The 18,576-nt window shown below is 39.0% G+C and overlaps 3 protein-coding genes and 1 long non-coding RNA gene across 4 annotated transcripts; 2 read left to right on the top strand and 2 right to left on the bottom strand.

The window, feature by feature from the left end:
- Positions 1-3,423: 3,423 nt before the first annotated feature.
- On the top strand, positions 3,424-8,663 carry ltb4r2b (leukotriene B4 receptor 2b). The gene is made up of 5 exons (XM_029525163.1): positions 3,424-3,551; positions 5,300-5,882; positions 6,691-6,891; positions 6,990-7,033; positions 7,414-8,663. The coding sequence occupies exons 2-5, from the start codon at positions 5,319-5,321 to the stop codon at positions 7,664-7,666; spliced, it is 1,062 nt and encodes a 353-aa protein (XP_029381023.1). The 5' UTR covers positions 3,424-3,551; positions 5,300-5,318; the 3' UTR covers positions 7,667-8,663.
- A 145-nt stretch (positions 8,664-8,808) lies between these two features.
- LOC115058253 (uncharacterized) lies at positions 8,809-10,377 on the bottom strand. Its single transcript, XR_003842040.1, has 3 exons — positions 10,301-10,377; positions 9,299-9,332; positions 8,809-9,168 (listed from the first exon to the last, which is right to left on the bottom strand). It is a non-coding gene; the product is annotated as an uncharacterized LOC115058253 (long non-coding RNA).
- A 719-nt stretch (positions 10,378-11,096) lies between these two features.
- On the top strand, positions 11,097-13,963 carry sdr39u1 (short chain dehydrogenase/reductase family 39U, member 1). The gene is made up of 6 exons (XM_029524858.1): positions 11,097-11,226; positions 11,837-11,943; positions 12,068-12,150; positions 12,430-12,551; positions 12,635-12,787; positions 13,434-13,963. The coding sequence occupies exons 1-6, from the start codon at positions 11,211-11,213 to the stop codon at positions 13,859-13,861; spliced, it is 909 nt and encodes a 302-aa protein (XP_029380718.1). The 5' UTR covers positions 11,097-11,210; the 3' UTR covers positions 13,862-13,963.
- mettl17 (methyltransferase like 17) lies at positions 13,077-18,364 on the bottom strand. The gene is made up of 14 exons (XM_029524857.1): positions 18,196-18,364; positions 17,647-17,788; positions 17,390-17,539; positions 17,198-17,285; positions 16,732-16,813; positions 16,518-16,591; positions 16,341-16,435; positions 16,156-16,226; positions 15,974-16,081; positions 15,795-15,863; positions 15,609-15,659; positions 15,418-15,510; positions 14,801-14,994; positions 13,077-14,535 (listed from the first exon to the last, which is right to left on the bottom strand). The coding sequence occupies exons 1-14, from the start codon at positions 18,256-18,258 to the stop codon at positions 14,442-14,444; spliced, it is 1,374 nt and encodes a 457-aa protein (XP_029380717.1). The 5' UTR covers positions 18,259-18,364; the 3' UTR covers positions 13,077-14,441.
- Positions 18,365-18,576: the final 212 nt, after the last annotated feature.

Raw genomic sequence — 18,576 nt, 5'->3', positions numbered from 1 at the left:
GGGATGTTATATGATCCATGGTGCCTGCGGGGACAAGCGGGGGCTGGAGCTGATCCCAGCTGCCAGAGCTGGATTCATCCTGGACAAGTCGCTGGTCCAACGCATGGGCCGACATATAGAGCCAGACCACTGAGTAGTTCGACAAGCAGATGAGTAAGTTTTCAGGCATCTTGGGCACTAAAACAAGGCCAAAAGTCCAGAACACCATGATTTCCCAACACTGGAAAGTTACTTTAACTATACCAGTAACATGCTCTTAGTTGTATCTGATTGAACCCAGTGCGTTATTGGATTACATCGCATTGTGTTGTGGCGAGAGCTGACATGAGTTCATGTGGTTTTACTGGAGCGGTCTGATTCAACACAATGTTCTCTCCGAGAAGAGCGAGGAGCCTATAAAGAATCGAAAACAGAAAAAACTGTTATTGTGCAAAAACAACTCGACAGTCTGCAAAAAAAGTGAGAGTAACACAAATAAAAGGAAATCGCAGCCTGCAGCTCAGCTAGCGAAACGCGGGTCAATAATAAACGATTGTTTCTGTTGTCACACAACTAAATTAAATTTTGATTAAATTATACCTCTGCCATTAGGTGAGCAAAAAATATTTCAAGGCACTAAGTCGCCTGAACAAACCACACGTTCATCACAGCATACGCACCATGTGATTGGCCAAAATTAATTAGAGGAAAGAAATGATAAGTTGGCTTTTACAGCCTTTATTTGATTATTTAATATTTTATTATTTTGTCCATTATTATTCTTGTCCGCACTTGACGTCTAAGTGTCTGAATAATAATTAGGATCACTACCTAAAATGGAACATGACAGTGCCTTTCAGATTTTGTTCAGTCTGACATTACAAAAGTCTTGCATTCGAAGTAAACTCTGAATAACTTACTTTAGCAGATATGAATCACTGTAAATTTTAGGTTTATAACTGTGAGCTGCAGTTACTCATTGAACTTGAAGGGCCTGCTGGTGCTGTTCGCACATCCTCAGTGTTTTTTCAGATACAGAGCGTTTCTAGAAATGGAAAGTTTCGGGGTTGTGAAACTCGAGCCTTGAATGGCAAGTAAATTGTTTAAAAGACTGCTGCACTGTGATGGATGAGTGCAACACACAGGAGGAACTGCTGAGTGTCAAGTTTATGAGAGGAAGAGAGACAAGAGGGATCATTCTTGTGGACGTGTTGCCCTCGTGTGGTGAGAGAGAGAAAGAGTTTACTCTGCTCTTCCTTTAAAGGCCTGAGGACACAGATTATCAGAGGAAGATCTTTTGTAATTTCATCCATGCTAATCTTCTGAATCAGAGAGAGAAAGAGAGAGAGAGACTGAAATGATTTATTGAATGACTGAAACTGGTCTTAATTTTTTCCAATAAAGCTAGATGCTATATTCAGACAAGCTGGAAAAAATTTTCTATTGTTTTCATCTGTTCAATCATAAATCAAAAAACAAACAAACAAACGAACAAACAAAAAAAACCCCAAATACTCATTATATCCAATGAGTATTTCAAACAAAGTAAATTCAACTATTAAAAGGCAATAAATACATTTCTGTTTATCCTCAAATCAAACTGATCTCAGTGACTCTACTGAGACCTTCAGCTGTGTGTCTTTACAACTAATTAGGGATATTTTTAAATTACACGCAAACTTTTCTGGAATTAATCCATCAATAGATTGATTGTGCTGAATCACATTTTTCTCCTGAGGACTAAAGCTTCTAAAGGATATTTATTCATGTAAAATCACAAAGTTAATGCAGACAAAACACAAAGAATGTATATTTAAATTCAAAGACTATTTTAGTAGCTTCCTTTAAACTTTGAAGAAACTTCTCTCTTGTGAATTAAACCTTTGAAGCCAGAAGTGACAGTGAGTGGTTGGAGCTCCAACTTGGCTTTGGGACTGCCAGTTTTGAAACTACTCATTTTCATTAATGCCCATTGTCAGAATACATGAACGGGGAATTTCCCCTTTTATTTATTTCTTACTGATAACGTTTTGCTTTTTTCCAGTCACCTTACCGTCCACGTGTTTCTCTTCTCAGTTGATACGCCAGAGACCAATTCTTTCTGTGGGGACGAAATTCTTCTTTGCCCCTTGTGCAAGTTAGCCTCGCTTCGTCCAGCGAGCCGTTGGGAACTTCTTAAAGCGAAACTTTCCTCCCAAAAGTCTGTCCTTATCGTCCTCATCCATCTTCACATCTGGCCTTCAGCCATGATAGTGTGGTTGGGCTGCTCATGTGACCAAAGGTCATGGGTCAGCTTTCACAGGAAGTGAACAAAAAAATAAAATAAAATAAAAATAAAAATAAAAAATATATATATTATGTGTTGAATGTTTTTCATGTTAATTGTTTTTAATTAATCCATGACAACAATTGTTGAGACATTTTAATGAAAAACAACAAATGTGAAGCTGCTGCCGGTGCAGGCAGAAGGGAGATCATCCGAGGCCCATGACGGTCAGGAAAGCCTGCCGGATGTTGGGAAAAATTAGATCTGCTGGAGGTTTAACAGAAAAAGGTCATAGGTCGCTAAGATTCACAATTGCACCGACCAAAACAACACTCGCTGAGAGTCTTCTTTCTGGTCAAGAGCAGAAAAATGTCACTAAATGTCATCTGATTCTACTTCACTCTGGTCCAAAATGGCAGCGTAACAGACTGACCAACAGAGCCAAGCCACTAGCATGACTAAAAATAGGCCTCTAAGGAGCGCTTCAATGGGAATCATTTCAGCTTGTTCAATGTCGTTTTTCTTTTAACTGTACATACAAACCCCCTTTGTTAGAAAACCAGTCTTATCAGAGCGGTAAAACATAAAGTCGGGGTTTCTATAGCACCGTGAAAACACATGGGCAACACCTGTCAGGCTTTTAGCTGCTTGGCAGCCGACTGATTGCATAAAATGACCAGAAAATGTTTTCTGTCAGAAGGTGTGAAGCAGCGTTGATGTAAAAGATGAGTCTGAGCAAAGGTATGCATGTTTAAAGGATGAAAGTGTAACACAACTACTCATTCAGCCTTTGCGCTTCCTCTTTGTGAAAATCAGCATTCCTGTCCGTGTCAGACCTGTATGAACTAGTGTCTGGGAGTGTGTGTGTGTGTTTGTGAGTCCTCCATCCATGACACAGCTTTGAATCAGTTATCTGAAGCAACAGATTACGCAACAATTATCTGAACTCTGAATGAACAGCCTTGGGACACACAAATATTAATACGTGACACTGGGAAATGTTTAGAGGACGAAAGCATGTTTATTTATAAAGACACACACACACACACACACACATTATATATCCAGAGTTAATCTTCATGCATTGCTCCCCAGGATGCTCATAAAGAGAGAAAGAATAAGTTTGTGTATGCATGAGAGCCAGTGAGCTTCCTAAAGAAGGACACACCTCTGTGCCTCTCTCACTCAAACCACAGCATGTTGCAGCGTGATTCAGTTTATCAGTGACTGAGCTCTGGAGGAGACGCTGTGGGAGCCGGACAGAGCAGACAGGAGCAGTTGGACATTTCAATCACATCCCGGAAAGGTCAGTCTATTAGTCTTTAACGCTGAGTGGAAAATTCTCCACACTTTGATTTTAAACTTCTTTCTGACATTTCTCTTCAGTCTCTCTTCCAGATTTTACTAACATTTACCTCCTTCCCATTCCCCTTTTCCATTTTAATAATAATAATTTACTTTTCTTGACTTGATTATTTACAGATAAGAGATTTATTACAAACCTATGACGCTTTATTTTAATACTTGCATACCGTGGGCTAATTCATCACTATTACTTTACTGGTAAACAGAGTTCCTGGCAGGAACAAGTGCTTTGCAGAGTCTCTTCTTCTTTTTTTTTTTTTTTTTTTTAAAGTCCCTGGATTTTGTTTTTTTGTTTTTTATTTATTTTTTTTTTTTTTGTAATTCAAATATCCCTAAAATGTCATGAAATTACTTTATTCCCATTCATTAGTTTAGCTGACATAGTTTCATTACAGTAATTTTTCCAACTTTCCCTGTGACAGCAGTATTTTTATGTCGTCACAGATGACAGATTCTTGTTTATTTTCCTGTGCTCGGACGACACAGCGGTGTCTTGCTTGGAAAAGGTTTCTTTCTTTCGTTACCGTTCTGAAAAACGTCAGATTGTATAGAAAACTATGATTCCTGTGAAACAACGCTTTCACGTGACAGCGTCACTGTGTGTTGCTTAGACTGGCTGCATTTCTTAAAAGTGATGCAACTTTTGAGAAATGCATCAAAAGTTGCATTTTGATGCATTTCTCAAATGCATCAAAATGCATGCTTGTCGGCACATGCTTGTCAGGGATACATGTGGAACCATGTCTTTAATTGGAGGTCAAATTCCTGTGACCTCTGCACTCTGCGGGACTAGTTTCCATGTGAACTGACACTGAGAAAGCCTCAGGAGAAGAGACACAAATAAAGGCACAAACAAAAGTAAGTGAACCAAAGACTGTGTTGAAATGGCATTCGGGTATGACGCTCAACTGCTAATGTTTGGCGTGTTTTAGCATGCTGCCTCCATATTTGAGTTACGCTGTTGGCAGCCTGGTCTGACAGGAATATTTTAGAGGCTGCGTCAGGGTGGCTGCCATCCTCTCCCACTGAGGTATTGGGAGATATTAAATGTTTCTTCATCTTCATTCCAATAGCACAGCGTTTTCCACCAAAATCAGCCATTGGCATGGAGGTGTGCTCCCAAAGTGATAAACCTTAAGTTCAAAACAAAAATCTGAAGAGAGCAAAATCATTGGAGATGATTTTGTTCCTGTATTTCTTTTTTTTTTTTTTTAACTTTGCCACATCTTTTCATCATTCACGGTTAGAAATCACTTCCTCCAAGAGGAAATTGGTTTTGTACTGAACGTTCCTGTTAACTTTAGAGAAGAGTGACACATTGGCACTCCAAATCACACATATTTAGATATATTATGAGCGATGGGGAGCTAATGGGAACCAAAGAGTAGGGAGGTCACATTTTCTGTCTCATATTTAAATACTAGTCAGTTGGGTTAGCACCATGTATACAGTACAGACGGTCCATATGTTTATCTCGGCCGTAGTAACATGGCTGAGATAAAAAGGCTATTGATAAGTAAAAGTGGTGTGATGCAAAAGGCCATTTCTTTCACTTTTCTGATCAAATTATATTTCATTGTTTTGTGATAACAATCATTTCTGCTCATTGAAAATTCCGAGATAAGGAGCTGAAATTATGATCCAACTATACGTCCTGTTTTAAATTTGAACTTTGTCTCTCATCCTCAGGATCAAAACTCCATCTAGCATGATCAACTCAAGTAATCCCAACGTAACTGGCAACCCCGAAGACGACAGCGTTGTGAGCAATGACTTCTCCACGGCGTTGGGCGCCCTCATCCTCAGCCTGGTCTTCCTCCTGGGCGTCCCTGGAAACTTCTTCATCGTCTGGAGCATCCTGGCTCGCATCCGACGACGCTCGGTGACCTCCATCCTCATCCTCAACCTGGCGTTGGCCGACGGCTTCCTCATGATCCTCACCATCTTCTTCATCGTCTACCTGGCCAAGCAGACTTGGATCTTTGGAAACACCATGTGCAAGATCCTGTTCTACCTGTGCAACACCAACATGTACGCGTCCATCTTTCTGATCACGCTGATGAGCGTGCACAGGCTGGTGGCTGTGGTGCTTCCCAGGAAAGTGTCCTACATAGCCAGCAAGAAGATCGCGAACAGGGTGATTGTGGTCATGTGGCTCGCGGTGGGGCTCATCGCCATCCCGTCGCTGGTGTTTCGTAACGAGCGAAAGGACATAAATGAGATGAATAAAACAAGATTGGTGTGCGCGCCCGATCACACCCACCCTCAACATGTGAGTAGACTAACTTAGATAGTTTGCCATTAACATCACTGGCTTCTCAGCCAGTTAAATATTTTCTCCTGAAGCCAAACATGATGTCATCAAATCAAACGAACAACAACGTGCCCATCTACTGAAGATGAGTGTAAAATGTAAGAGCTGCAGAAGGAGCCGAAAACTGACTCACGTGTCAGATGTTACGGAGCATCCGGAGGCGATTTTTGTTGTTTATTCACGTCGTCAAGTGACATAATGAAAACATTCAGTTTTTTTAATTATATAAAACGAAAAAGGAACCATCCGTCAGTAAAAACTGGAACAAGAGTGTGTTTAACATATTTTTATGAAACTAATTTCAAGGGTTGGGACAACAGGTTATTTTTCTGTTGGCTTTAAGCCAATATGACCTATTTTATTATCATAATTAAGGGAGGAAATAAAAGTAAAAGGACAGCGGTTAGCTTCTCCTGTCAACATTGTCTGGCCTGTATGGTTCCTGTTTTGAGCTGCAGGGGGAAGAAGGAAATGTGAAATCTGCATCAAACAGCAGACTGCCGTGGATGATTCTCCAGGAGGTGGTAGAGATCTTTCATTCAGTTCATCTGGAGATTTACACCCTCACTTTGAAATTACAATTTCTTGTTTAGAGTGAGTTTTCTCGGCCCAAAAGTTAAAACCCAAAGTTTTCAGCTCACTTCAGCAGCTGATTCTAAAGAAGCCAGAAATGAATTTAGCCTCGACCTTTCTGCGACTGACTCATGTACACTGAAGCTCAGTGATCACTGTAAGAACGTCTGTTTTTTATTCCTCCTGTGTGCAGGTACGTTTTCAGTACACCTTCGAGACGGTGTTAGGATTTATTCTTCCTTACACAATCATCATAACCAGCTATGTCCTCATCCTGAGACGCCTGAGGCAGACCAAGTTCCGGAGAAATGTCCGCAGTGAGAAACTCATCTTGGCTATTGTGGTGATGTTTGGCGCTTTCTGGCTGCCGTACCATGTTGTCAACATGATACAGGTGTGTGTGAAGGGCATGTTCACCGAGTCATTGACACGCCTGCTTTTAAGGTCAACGGTGTGACATTTTCACTTCAACTTTGTTTTTTTATGTTCAAGGTTGCAGCTGAATGGTACCAAGAAGATTCAGACACAAGAATAATGTGAGTAATAAAAGATCACAGTGAAATAAAATACATTGCTGCCTCATTAACACCAGTTACTAAAATTACTTTCATTTTTTGACAAATGTATGACTTTAACCTATTTAACATCTGGAAATGATTGAAAAATAAATTTTACTTTGTTGCCAACATGGTAAACATTAAAACACGAGGAAAATAAAACTGTGATGTCATTCTGCATCAATTAGTAGTTGTTTGGTTATTTTGAGCCATTTTATAATAATCTTATCCATCTTTTTAGAATACTTTTGCCTCTATAACTCCCAGTAATGCCACCATTTTTTTTTTAAGAATCAATAAATATATGCTTTAGTTGTAGCTGTAGACTGAAATCAGTTTTGTTTTTTTTTTTTCTGCAGTTTGGATCACATTGCAAAGTCCAGTCGAGCAGTGACGTCGGCTTTGGCCTTCATTAGCAGCTGTGCCAATCCAGTCCTGTACACCTTCGCCGGGAAGTCCTACATCAGGCAGAACGGCTTCGCCTTCATGGCGAAGCTCTTTGAGGGAATATCATCAGATACAACAGGAGACAAAAAGAGTCGTAAAACCACGCTGGCAACCGGAAATGTTGACTCAAACAGCATATCTGCTCAAAATGGAAATGAGGTTTGAATGAAACCTGCCCAACTACAGCTCAACCTTAATTTACTGTACTTCAAATGATAATGTGTTTATTGTTGAAACAAGTTTTATTTTTTGTACTCCTCCCATAAGGAATAATAATTTGTACCTGACCTGTATATCTGAACTGTAAATACTCTTATCTTTTGTAAACTGAAAGCAAAATGTACAATAATTACAGTACTGTATCTTGGGGAGCAATCATCAGGGGAAAACAAACTGGGTTATATGCTGTAGATGTTGAGAAATGAATCATGTTGTATATTGTACAGTATTTACATACAATTTTACATGATTTACAAAATCCTATTTTATGTTATCACAACTGAGTTTGACAGTTTTCTCATCTCATTAAGTTATTTAACATTAAACAGGTTGTGTGTACAGTGAGTTCATTTAGTTCATCAGTTTCATTTACAAATCACCTAAAATCCTTATTAGTCCTTTAAGTGTTTCCCATGAACTCTGGGTCTTCAGATAAACATGCATTTCTGAAAAAGTTCAGTGGAGCATATTGGTAGTGTTACTTCCTTTTTCCTCAGTTTGTATTAATCAATGTCTGTTTAAGTATTTAATTGCAACATAAATAAAATGTTTCATCATGGAAAACTTGTATCCGCTCTTGAGACACTTGACGTTAAATCAATTTCCCCCTTTCATCAAGTCTTCTACTGGATATTGCGAAACTTTTGAATCAACTATGAACATTTTTCCACTGATCTAGTAAGAGCTTACATGAAATTGTGCGTCATCTGTGTTGTATGATGCTCTGTACGTGTCACACAACTAGCAAATTCAGGCTTTATATTTTTGTTTTCTGTTATGTGGAATTCTTTTGTAACAATTACAATTGATGCTTTCAGTTTCTGTTGTTGCACAATGTAGACCAAATCTTCACTGTATGTACTGATGCATTACTGTTAAATCACTGTATATTTTTTTTATACCTGAGAGTTGTTTGATATTGTTCAATAAAACAGATTTTATTTAAATAAAACCTGTAGTCACTGATCACACCTCTTTTAAAAAAAAAAAAAAAGATGGTTTGACAGCCAATTAATGTGCTACCAAAAGCCAAACAGCTGAACAGACCTGGAAATAAAGCCAAGCCAGGTTACCACATTTAACTTTATTTAGCAGTGAATTTCCATTTCTGCAACATAGCTATAAATTCAGTCATTTCTTGGTTATAAAGTTTGAAAACTAGTGTTATAGTACAGTGCATGACACCATAAAGTCAGAATATTTAAATAACAGATCTACAAAAAACAAAACTGATGAACATAAGACTTTGGCAGGACATCTGTGTGGCCTCAACTATACCTGCACATTTATACCGGAGACTGGTCCTTAAACATGTAGATACGTTAAATACGTTGCATTTCAGGCAAATTTAATTTGGGATTTTAAATTGATGCAACAGTAATATTTTCATTCAGGTGTGCTGAATGGTTTGGGCCAACAGTGGCTCATTTCTGCAGTGTTCCCATTACCTGCAGACACAGAGCAAGGCAAATAGTTACACACCTAACACCAGCAGACAAACCTCCACAATGTTTTTATAAAAGGGAAAGAATAAACAGAACGGGTTGTATTGCCCTCATGCAGTGACTGTTTCCTCACCTTATTAAGATCCTTCCAGGACAGGTCTCAAATCCTATTTAAAAAAAAGAAAAAGAAAAAATATTTAGTCTCAAGTTGTAAATAAATCACTTCACTGCAAAATCTGTAGCATCAAACCCATCAGTGCAGTGAAAGAATAATCATCAGCTTCAGGTGAAACACGGACTCACATGCAACTCATCATTAAGGTTTGACTGTAGAAAAGTGACCTTGGGAAAAAAAAAAAAAAAAAAAAAAAAAAAAGAAATTTGTTTCTTCATCTCAAAGGAGATTAAAAGTCCCATATTAAAATGATGCTGGGAAAAATGACATTAAAGATTAGACCCAGTCACCAGTCTAAAGGCTGAACCTGATACAGTTAAAGTGTCTCATCTGAAGTGACACACTAATCCAAAAAGCAGACTAATTATTCAGGGTGTGCCATTAAATGACCTCATTAAGTAGTCAATAATCAGCCCGCATTACACTTTCCAGTCAAAGGCATTACTGTTCAGTTAAAACCATAGTGACTCATTTGGGTGCAGGTACAGCAAAGCAGTGCTTTAGATCCGGTTTGCATTGTAAGGCCTTGCGGAAAGAAACCAGCATGGAGTCGCTTTGTCACATGCTCCAGTTGGCTTGGTTCTAAATCCCGTAAGAATAAATAAAGACGCTTCCTCTCAATTTCTCATAATTCTAATCAAATAAACACCGAGGAGCTCCAATAGTCTCACCATGTACAACATGTGCAAAGTTTAAAATGAACATGGAAGGATATGACTTTTTTTTTTTTTTTTTTTTGGAGGGAGACCAAACTGCTACAAAGGCACCTGAGGATTAATGAAAAACCTGATTTATTCCATTAGCCTAAAAAGCAGCATACAGTCGGATACAGCCGTTTCCTCCCTTTGGAGTAACTCAGGTTCATTAGATTAAAAAAAAAAAAAAAAGAAAAAAGACAGCTACTACAGTCTGTGCGGAAATAACCGCAGACATACAAACACACAATAATCAAACACGCACCATGAATGAAGTCCAACACGTGTTGGTCCCCCGCCGACCAGAACCAGAACCAGAGTCTGATCTCCTGAACCGCAACAAGGAAAAGAGGCCGCTAATGACGCCGAGCCGCAATTTATGTCTTTATCAAAACCACGTGTTTGGTGTCTGTCGTCACCAAACAGCGTCCAGAAAACTTCCGGGTCTGGTGCAAAATAAAAGAGCTCAACAACCATTTGTATAAACATTATATCATTGAAGTGTTTGTTCAAAATAAAATAAAAACCAATCAGACATACAACACATTTTTAAACAAATAATCACACGATTTTTCAGGAGACTTATTCTCCTGATAACTGTTTATTGTGCACTTTGATCCGTAAGTGTATTTGCAGCTGAATAACGTGAAATTAATAAACAAAGAAATTGATTTTTTTTAATGGCATGATTTATTAATACTACTTAAATATGCGTAATTTAAATAATGATTTAACTGAATATAATATTTAAAGAATGGGCCTGAGTGGTCTGGGAAGTGTCCCGTATCAACATGTTGAAAAGTAAATCAACTAAGACGCACTAAAATGAATGAAAAAAAAAGTATGAACATAACGGAGATGATTAAATGGCTTCAATAATGGAACACATAACTAGAAACATGACTTTGTTGAATAAATATTGACAGATATCTACATAGATAACAATGCTTTTTTTTTAAATAAACCCGGGATTGAACGCCACCTGTTATTTCAAGGAAAACGCCCACAGACACGGAAGTACTACAAAATGACGTCACTATAGGTTGAAAATACGGAAAGCCTTTTGGCCCAAAAAAAGGCTACAAGCAATCTCCGTACACAGATTGGTGGAGTCGGGAAGATAACCTGAAGTTAAAATTCAAACTGAATTAACTTTGGGCAGTAATTTGGTCAGCATGAGAGTCCTAATAGGTACGTAGGTTTTAGTTTGAATTATATCTTTTTATGTTTTAAATTTTAAGCAGTTAAGTGGAAGGTCAGTGTGACATAACGCTACCTGCTAACTGTTAGCATAAGACGTAAAAGGCATAACCTATTTTCGCGTCGTGTTTATGCAAGAAAATAACAGTGACGATAACATGTCAACTATGTGTTTAAACGTATAAAAACTGCAATTGTGTGGATGAACTGATAAATAAAACTACGTCTGTTGTAGTTTTGCAGAAGGGTCCTGTTTTGTAAATGTCAATTGTACGCATGCGCACTTCAGTGCTTTTAAGTAATATTCAATACGTAAAATATTTCATTACATACTGAGAGCTTTATTTTTTATTTTTTTCCGTTAAATAAAACAACCCATTTGAACAGCACCACACGCTGTAAATTGTAAAAAAATTATCAAATAGTTACAACTAAACAATGTTTAAGAGGATGAGATTTATCACAGGACAGCTGGATCAAACTGCTTGTTTAGTTAATGGCAACTTAAAGACTAATTAAAGACACATTTGCTTTTAGATTTTTTGTAACAGATAACTGCTGGATTTTATTCTTATTTCTGTGTGCCTGGTCTTCCCGGCAGGGGGAGGATCTGGCTTTGTGGGCCGTGAGTTGACTCGTCTGCTCAGAGACAAAGGTCATGAAGTCACAGTGATATCTCGACAGTCTGGTCCAGGGAAAATAACATGGGTGTGAGCTTTGTTCATTTCAGAGTTCAAAGAAAAAAAAAAAGAAAGAGGAAATTTGAAAATGTTTTAAGAGCTCCCGACTCACCTCTGCTACGAATGAACTGAACTCATCTGTGCTCATGTAGGGTGAGTTGGAGTCTCGTGGCCTCCCACCATGTGAAGGGGCCGTCAACTTGGCCGGAGAGAATCTCATGAACCCGCTGAGATGGTGAGAAGCCTGTTTCTGAATAGTGAGCAGCAAATAATCGAAGGCTGTAAGGGGCAATCTGTTCATTATTTTCTAAATTGAATCAGCCCATGCATTTGTTTATACAATAAAATGACAAAAGAAGACTTGCAATTTAAAAACCAAAACATAGAATTTTAAATCCTTCTGGCTGAGATGACAGTGAATGCAGTGGTCAATTAACTGCTTTTGAGGATAGTAATTGATACTTTAATGTAGCTGGATTTTAACTGGTTGGTCTGTTTTTATTTGCTGTTTCAGGTGGAATGAAAGCTACAAGAAAGATTTGTTCTCCAGTCGCATTGACACTACAAAAGCTCTGGCTCAAGCCATAGCTGCCTCCCCTAGTCCTCCTCAGTCCTGGGTGCTGGTATCAGCTGTAGGTGAGTCTCTGCCTAATTACAAAACGTATATGCTGCTCAGAGAAAAGCTGTCAAATGTCTCCTTTGCTTTTTTATGTCTGCAGCCTGTTACCAACCCAGTCTGACAGCTGAATACACAGAAGACAGTGAATGCAAACCTTACGACCTCCTCTCTAAACTTGTCAAAGAGTGGGAGGCCTCAGCACTTCTGCCTGAGAATGTAGCAAAAACCACCAAACAAGTTGTCATCAGACCTGGTAAGAGATTATATTTCAGAAAAATACTTAAAGTTTCTGACAAAAGAGGCAAAAACAATCGAACATGAAAGTCCATTGGGAGTTACTGCTCTCAGTAGTTTTTATGTCTAACAGGATGGTTTGTGGCAAGAGGATGAAAGAAAGGATGCATTTGTCTTTTATAACTTTTCTGCACGACATTCTTGCTCACTGTGGTTTGAGAATAGTTGTCTTTTTCGGCGATTCAAAAGAAAAATCAATTTTTTTTTGTGTATAATTTTAATTTAGTGTAGCTGCAGGGTCTTTGCTGATGAAACACTTCAGTGGCAGTTTAATGGGCACATATGGGAACAGCTCATGTGTTACAGTTTCTTAGAATAAGAACAGGATATATTTAAATGATCAAAGTAACAACACATTCATTTCCATGCAAAAACCCATTACCCCTCCTTTTGCTTTTTCAGATCAGAGTTTCCCCAAATATGTGAAATATCTGCCCATCTCAGTTAAAGTAATTAAAAGCAGAGTGAATAAAAGAAGGAAAATAGTGTTAGTATTTCCTGTATTTGTCTATAGACAAGATTTAACAACAACTTAGCTGTTTCCTGTAAAAAAGACGACATACTCAGAAAGATTATACATTCTCTGGTCTCCCTCCCTCCACCAGGAGTAGTGCTGGGGCGTGATGGTGGTGCCATGAAACAAATGCTGCTGCCCTTCTGGCTCGGCCTCGGTGGCACTCTGGGCTCAGGGAGTCAGCCGTTCCCGTGGATCCACGTCTCTGATATGGCAGGAATCATCGCTCATGCCCTGGAGCCCCCCGCCAACACTCCCTCCCCTTCACAGCAGGTGTTTAATGGAGTTGCACCTGCACTGAACACCAACTACGAGTTCACAAAGGAGCTGGGTCGGGTTTTGAGACGGCCCACAATTTTTCCTGTGCCAGGCTTTGCCATGAACGCCCTGTTGGGCTCTGAGAGGGCTGTCATCCTCACACAAGGACAAAAAGTCATACCAAAGAGGACTTTAGAGGCTGGATTTCAGTACAAGTACCCAGACTTGAGCTCAGCTCTGAGGGAGATTGTGAGGAATTAAAAGATTTTGGTGAAATGTGTGCTGTTGTAAATATTTCTTTAATTACACCTGCATGTTCACTGTCCCATATATAAACCTAACGGACAACTGAAAAGAAAACTAAATTTCTGATTCACTGACTACTTGGGTGTTGTTGTTTATGAATTAGTTTTTGATTTCTACAGGTCTTTTCAGATTTTCTATAACAGATCTGATATGGCTTGTATGATGGAAAGAGGCATCTTCAGCGAACCACTGAAACACACAATGATCAGTGCACTTTGTTTCATCATCCCATCACATTCACCTTCAATGAGGCAGAATTACCATGAAGACCAGCAGCTCTTCTGGCCTTTTGGATTTTTTCAGGCCGCTTGTTGGAGGTGAAGATAGCTGGGGGAAAGAACTATGACATTTTATTGAAGTAATCTTATAATAGACAAGAGCTGCTTGGTCTGTCTGTTTTTTTTCCGGTTCTCATAAAGAAAGGCAGGTCTGCTGTTTCACTCACAGCTGATGAGTCCATGGACTTTAGTTTTATGGGTTTTTTTTTTATTATTATTTCAGAAGTCTGGAAAAAAAACTTGTCCTTATTGAATCATCACTCTGAATCACTCTGGGCGTCTTCCTGGAGTCTCTGAATGACCGGCAGTTGATCCCCCCAGTCACTGCTCCGGGCACAGCGGTACACATCTCTGATCGAAGAAAAATGCAAACAACGTTCAGGCATATCCAGACAACCCGTTAACAGAGGAACAAACTACCACTGAGCATCGGGGTCAGATTTGCTTGCATATTGTTTAGACAGCTTGATAATATTTATTCAATTTTAGACTATTTCATTTTGGAAGAATGCGTAATTGTTTCATAGGAAGGATCTGCCTCCCTCACATAACATCTACTTTTATGAAGTTTTCTCATGTATTGCCTCACATTCTTAGTTGTATGATTGTTGTTTACCTGCTGTGCTTTCGAGCTGTCACCACCACGTGCTGTAGTTGTCCATTGGGGCAGCACATCCTGCAGTGGACGTGTCTCGTTTTGCGCAGCACTGGTGCAACCAGCCGAGCCCAGTCCACACCCCCTGTTGTTTCTGCTGGTCCACTGCGAGTGAGGATCAGGAAGCTGAACTTCTCTATCTGACGCTCATTGTGCTGGGGGGGAAAGAAAAAAAAAAATCAGATGCAAGTAATTCTTTTGTTCTTCTATTTTTAAGCAGAAATTAACAACTGTGATTTAACTTTAAGTTGGTTTTTCAAATATGCTCCTGTCCAAAGTAAATAACTAGGTTTTACAGACTTTACACAGGCAGAAGCAGTGACGATAACATGAATGAACAAAGAAAATGGCTCCACCTGCAGATGCTTTACAAGTATTGATTATCTGACAAGTTCACAACAGTAAGTTTAGGGAACAACGTCCTAATTAAGTTTAGAAAAATTAACCAAACACAAAAGGCATTGTGTTTTTATTTTTTACATTTTTTTTATTTTTCAGACATTTATATCAGTTAAAAGTTTAATGAACTTTTATGCTCTTAACTCTAACCAAACATGTATTCCAGAGCTTAGTCTCACCCCGGGCAGAGGAAGAGGTTGGTACAGCTGCTGGAAGTTGCAGGGGACAGTAGGTTCTAAGGCCAGTTTAGGACACATCAGTTCATGGGGACACTGAGAAATCAGAAAAGTAGAAAGTCCACTAAGTCAGTGAGACAAACAAACTAAAGTTATGTCATAAAATTGTTAAACCAGCTGGGGTTTGAACATACTGGAGCGAACACTGATGCTGGTCTGGAGTCATAAATTATTTTCTCTTGTTTCTGAAATGAAAAGAGTTATCAAGTTTGATATATCAGATCTGTTTCCGATATCAGTGTCAAATCTCCTTCAAAACAAAGCATTTACCAAAGTCCCCTATGACAATGGGTGTCATCTCATCTACTGCAATTAGATACCTTTAATAAAGTGTCTCTGGCTTCCATAAGAATGTGATGACCCTCTTTGGTCCCATTTTCCACCAACACCTTTAACCCAAAAAAACCCCAGCATATATTAGTAAAGTACCACAACAGTTCTAAGGAAAATTGTAATTTATAAGCAGCCCTGCATACAAGTTGTCATTATTTCTACCCACCAGATATGAACTTGTTTTTCTCCACAGAGTTAACACTGCCTCCTCTCGCTCCTTCACATTGGGTAACTCTGACAAAGTAAAAGCTGCGACCACCAAATCAAACTGCACCTGAAGATCAGAAATGCAGGACTGTCAGGACTACTTGTGCTCAAGCTATAGAAACCAGCACTGCATTGTCTTACCTTTGGTGAAACAGGAAGGAACTGTCTAAAATAGACGTGCTTGATAAGAGGCTGAGCTCTGTCATCATCACCTGCACAGCAAAAACAAACCCTTATTTTTTTATTATTTTTTTATTTGACTGTTCGATCAACTTCTTGGCAAAACTGTAATGAATCTGAATGGAATGACGGTTTTGTATGTGCACCTTTGAGAAGTTGTTCTGCCAGAATATTCATTGGGCCAGAGCTGTCGACACACACCATCTCCTTTAAAGAGTCGGCCCAGCACGAGTGTGATGCCCTGAAGGACAATGAGAGAGATTTGTACTTATTTATTGTCTTGTAATTCACATGAAAACTCTCTTTATGTATTGTACACTGACCAGACAACTGTCCCCAACCCTGAACCAAAATCCAGGAGAGACTGAGGGGCAAAAGTGGGGTCTCTCTTCTTTATCTGATATGATTGAAAAAAAGAACATATGGGAACTATAATGGCAGAAATTTGAAAGATAATAATGTATTTTGTCGTTTTTGTTATTTCTCAAGTCCTGACATCATCATGTGAATTAACCTATGATCTTCACCACTTCATACCTCATTAAGTGCTCTCCTCACAGCGGCATAGCCCCCCGCCAGCCGAGATGCCATGTACACAACACCTGTCTCTTCATCGTACCTGGACACAGATAGTAAGGTGTACAAAAACTCATCGCTGGCTTAAACTGCAGAAATCCCAGTTTTCAAAATGTACCACTCATGGCTTCACTACTGAAAACCTGTCACTCTGAGAATCAACTCTTTGACTTTATATCTTCCTGCAGTTTAATATCAATTTCTGATGTACTTTAAATATCTAGAAAGTTTAACTATCCATCAGAACTTGGACACGGACAGACCTGAAGCTTGTGTAAATTAAATGTTTACAGGTTAGCCAGTGCAATTAGGACTCAGAAAACAAGTGAATTAACAGCGTTTGTTTCTGAACTCAACAATAACTTAAAAAGCTAATAAATTCATTTGTAATTGAATTTAATAATAATTTTGTGTAGATGAGCGTTACTTCATGGTAGTCCAATGATATGTGGTTCTTCTGAGCTCTGAAAGCACTTTCCTCTTGATGCGGTCTTCCAGCGCTTCCTCATCTATATCTGTAATATAAAGCACACTTAATTTTTCTCCATATGATCTTTTACATTTGATTAACACGTACATATACTCTGTCATTCAGGATGCTCCGCAGTATGCCACCCACCTCCTTTCTTCTGCAGTGCTTTCTCCCAAAGCTCTTTCTCCATGCTCACAGCTTTCTGCCGCAGGGCTGTATCTTCGACTGCTCGCTTTCTGCTCCACAGGAAGTTTGTGAGTCTGACAGCGCGTTCAGGCAGATGAGCTACTTGAGCTCCTACAGGTGGAGAGATTCAAGAGTCATCACAGTGCTTTGACAATGTCATCTTGGCTGAAGAAACATGTGGCCTATCAACAGATGGCCACAAACACGACTTAACTTACTGTGAATAATCGACCGAGCAGCCGTCTGCAGCTCCTCGGGGAGACGCAGAGTTTTCAGGTTGATCACGCCTGGATGCTTCCTGTGTGGCTCTCCTTTTAGGAAATCTGCCTGAGATCGTGGCTGGGCAGCTGTGCTCATTCCCTAAAGATTAAAAAACCAAAACATATAAAAAACAAACACTACGGTATCCAACAGCATCCAACCTCCATCTGGTAATAGACAAGAGATATCTTTTCTATAGTTTCACAACTGATGCCATTTACATTTAAATTCTGTAAAAAGTCTGTCATGTATTTACAGATTCTTGTTTGTATTCTTGTATGATATGACATATATGATCTATTTTAGCATATAAAATTTAGTTAATAGTGGAGCAGGAGTTATGAAAACATATTTAAACTTTAATAACACCTGAATCTATAAATGTGATACAATATAATGATTCATTTGGTGAACAGGGGGAATTTGTTAATGTTAATCTCTGTCCAGTTTTAAGAGTTTGTGTTTTTGACCTACATGGAAAAGATGCTGCGTTCAAAGACACTCACCCTGCCCATCAGCTTTAAGACCCCCGTCCTCTGGTAGAGGACCCGGGCACTCCGTGATGACATATCTTCGCTGTCTAAACTGTATTTAACAGAACTTATTTTAATATATATCCATATATGTGTATATTTTATTCACGCCACAACGAGGAGCACGACAGCTCCTTGGCAATTTCACCGGTCCTTCAACAAAATATCTCCGACAGTGAGTTAAAGCGGAACCTTCGGAGGCGGGATTAAGTTCCACCCTATAAACTTTCCAAAATGTGATCCCACTTTTTAGAGATCTAAAACAAAGAGAGGCTTATTCGGATCAAAATAAATTTACAACGAAGATAATTTAGTACATTCGTGTTTAAACGTCAAACTTTTTCAAGCTAAACT

This window comes from Echeneis naucrates, chromosome 17 (assembly GCF_900963305.1).
Source record: "Echeneis naucrates chromosome 17, fEcheNa1.1, whole genome shotgun sequence".
In the NCBI taxonomy this organism is placed as follows: Eukaryota; Metazoa; Chordata; class Actinopteri; order Carangiformes; family Echeneidae; genus Echeneis; species Echeneis naucrates.
The sequence above is the reverse complement of the archived record's forward strand: the minus strand, read 5'-3'. Positions and strand labels throughout refer to the sequence as shown.

Bases quoted from the DNA above. Each gene is read 5' to 3' on its own strand.
- ltb4r2b (XM_029525163.1), top strand. From the start codon at position 5,319: ATGATCAACTCAAGTAATCCCAACGTAACTGGCAACCCCGAAGACGAC. The intron at 5,883-6,690 runs GTGAGTAGACTA...TCCTGTGTGCAG, and splicing joins ATCACACCCACCCTCAACAT to GTACGTTTTCAGTACACCTT. The intron at 7,034-7,413 runs GTGAGTAATAAA...TTTTTTCTGCAG, and splicing joins GATTCAGACACAAGAATAAT to TTTGGATCACATTGCAAAGT.
- sdr39u1 (XM_029524858.1), top strand. The intron at 11,944-12,067 runs GTGTGAGCTTTG...GTGCTCATGTAG, and splicing joins GTCCAGGGAAAATAACATGG to GGTGAGTTGGAGTCTCGTGG. The intron at 12,552-12,634 runs GTGAGTCTCTGC...TTATGTCTGCAG, and splicing joins GGTGCTGGTATCAGCTGTAG to CCTGTTACCAACCCAGTCTG.
- mettl17 (XM_029524857.1), bottom strand. From the start codon at position 18,258: ATGTCATCACGGAGTGCCCGGGTCCTCTACCAGAGGACGGGGGTCTTA. The intron at 15,660-15,794 runs GTATCTAATTGC...TTTTCATTTCAG, and splicing joins CCAGAGACACTTTATTAAAG to AAACAAGAGAAAATAATTTA. The intron at 14,995-15,417 runs GTGAGACTAAGC...TTTCCCCCCCAG, and splicing joins AACCTCTTCCTCTGCCCGGG to CACAATGAGCGTCAGATAGA.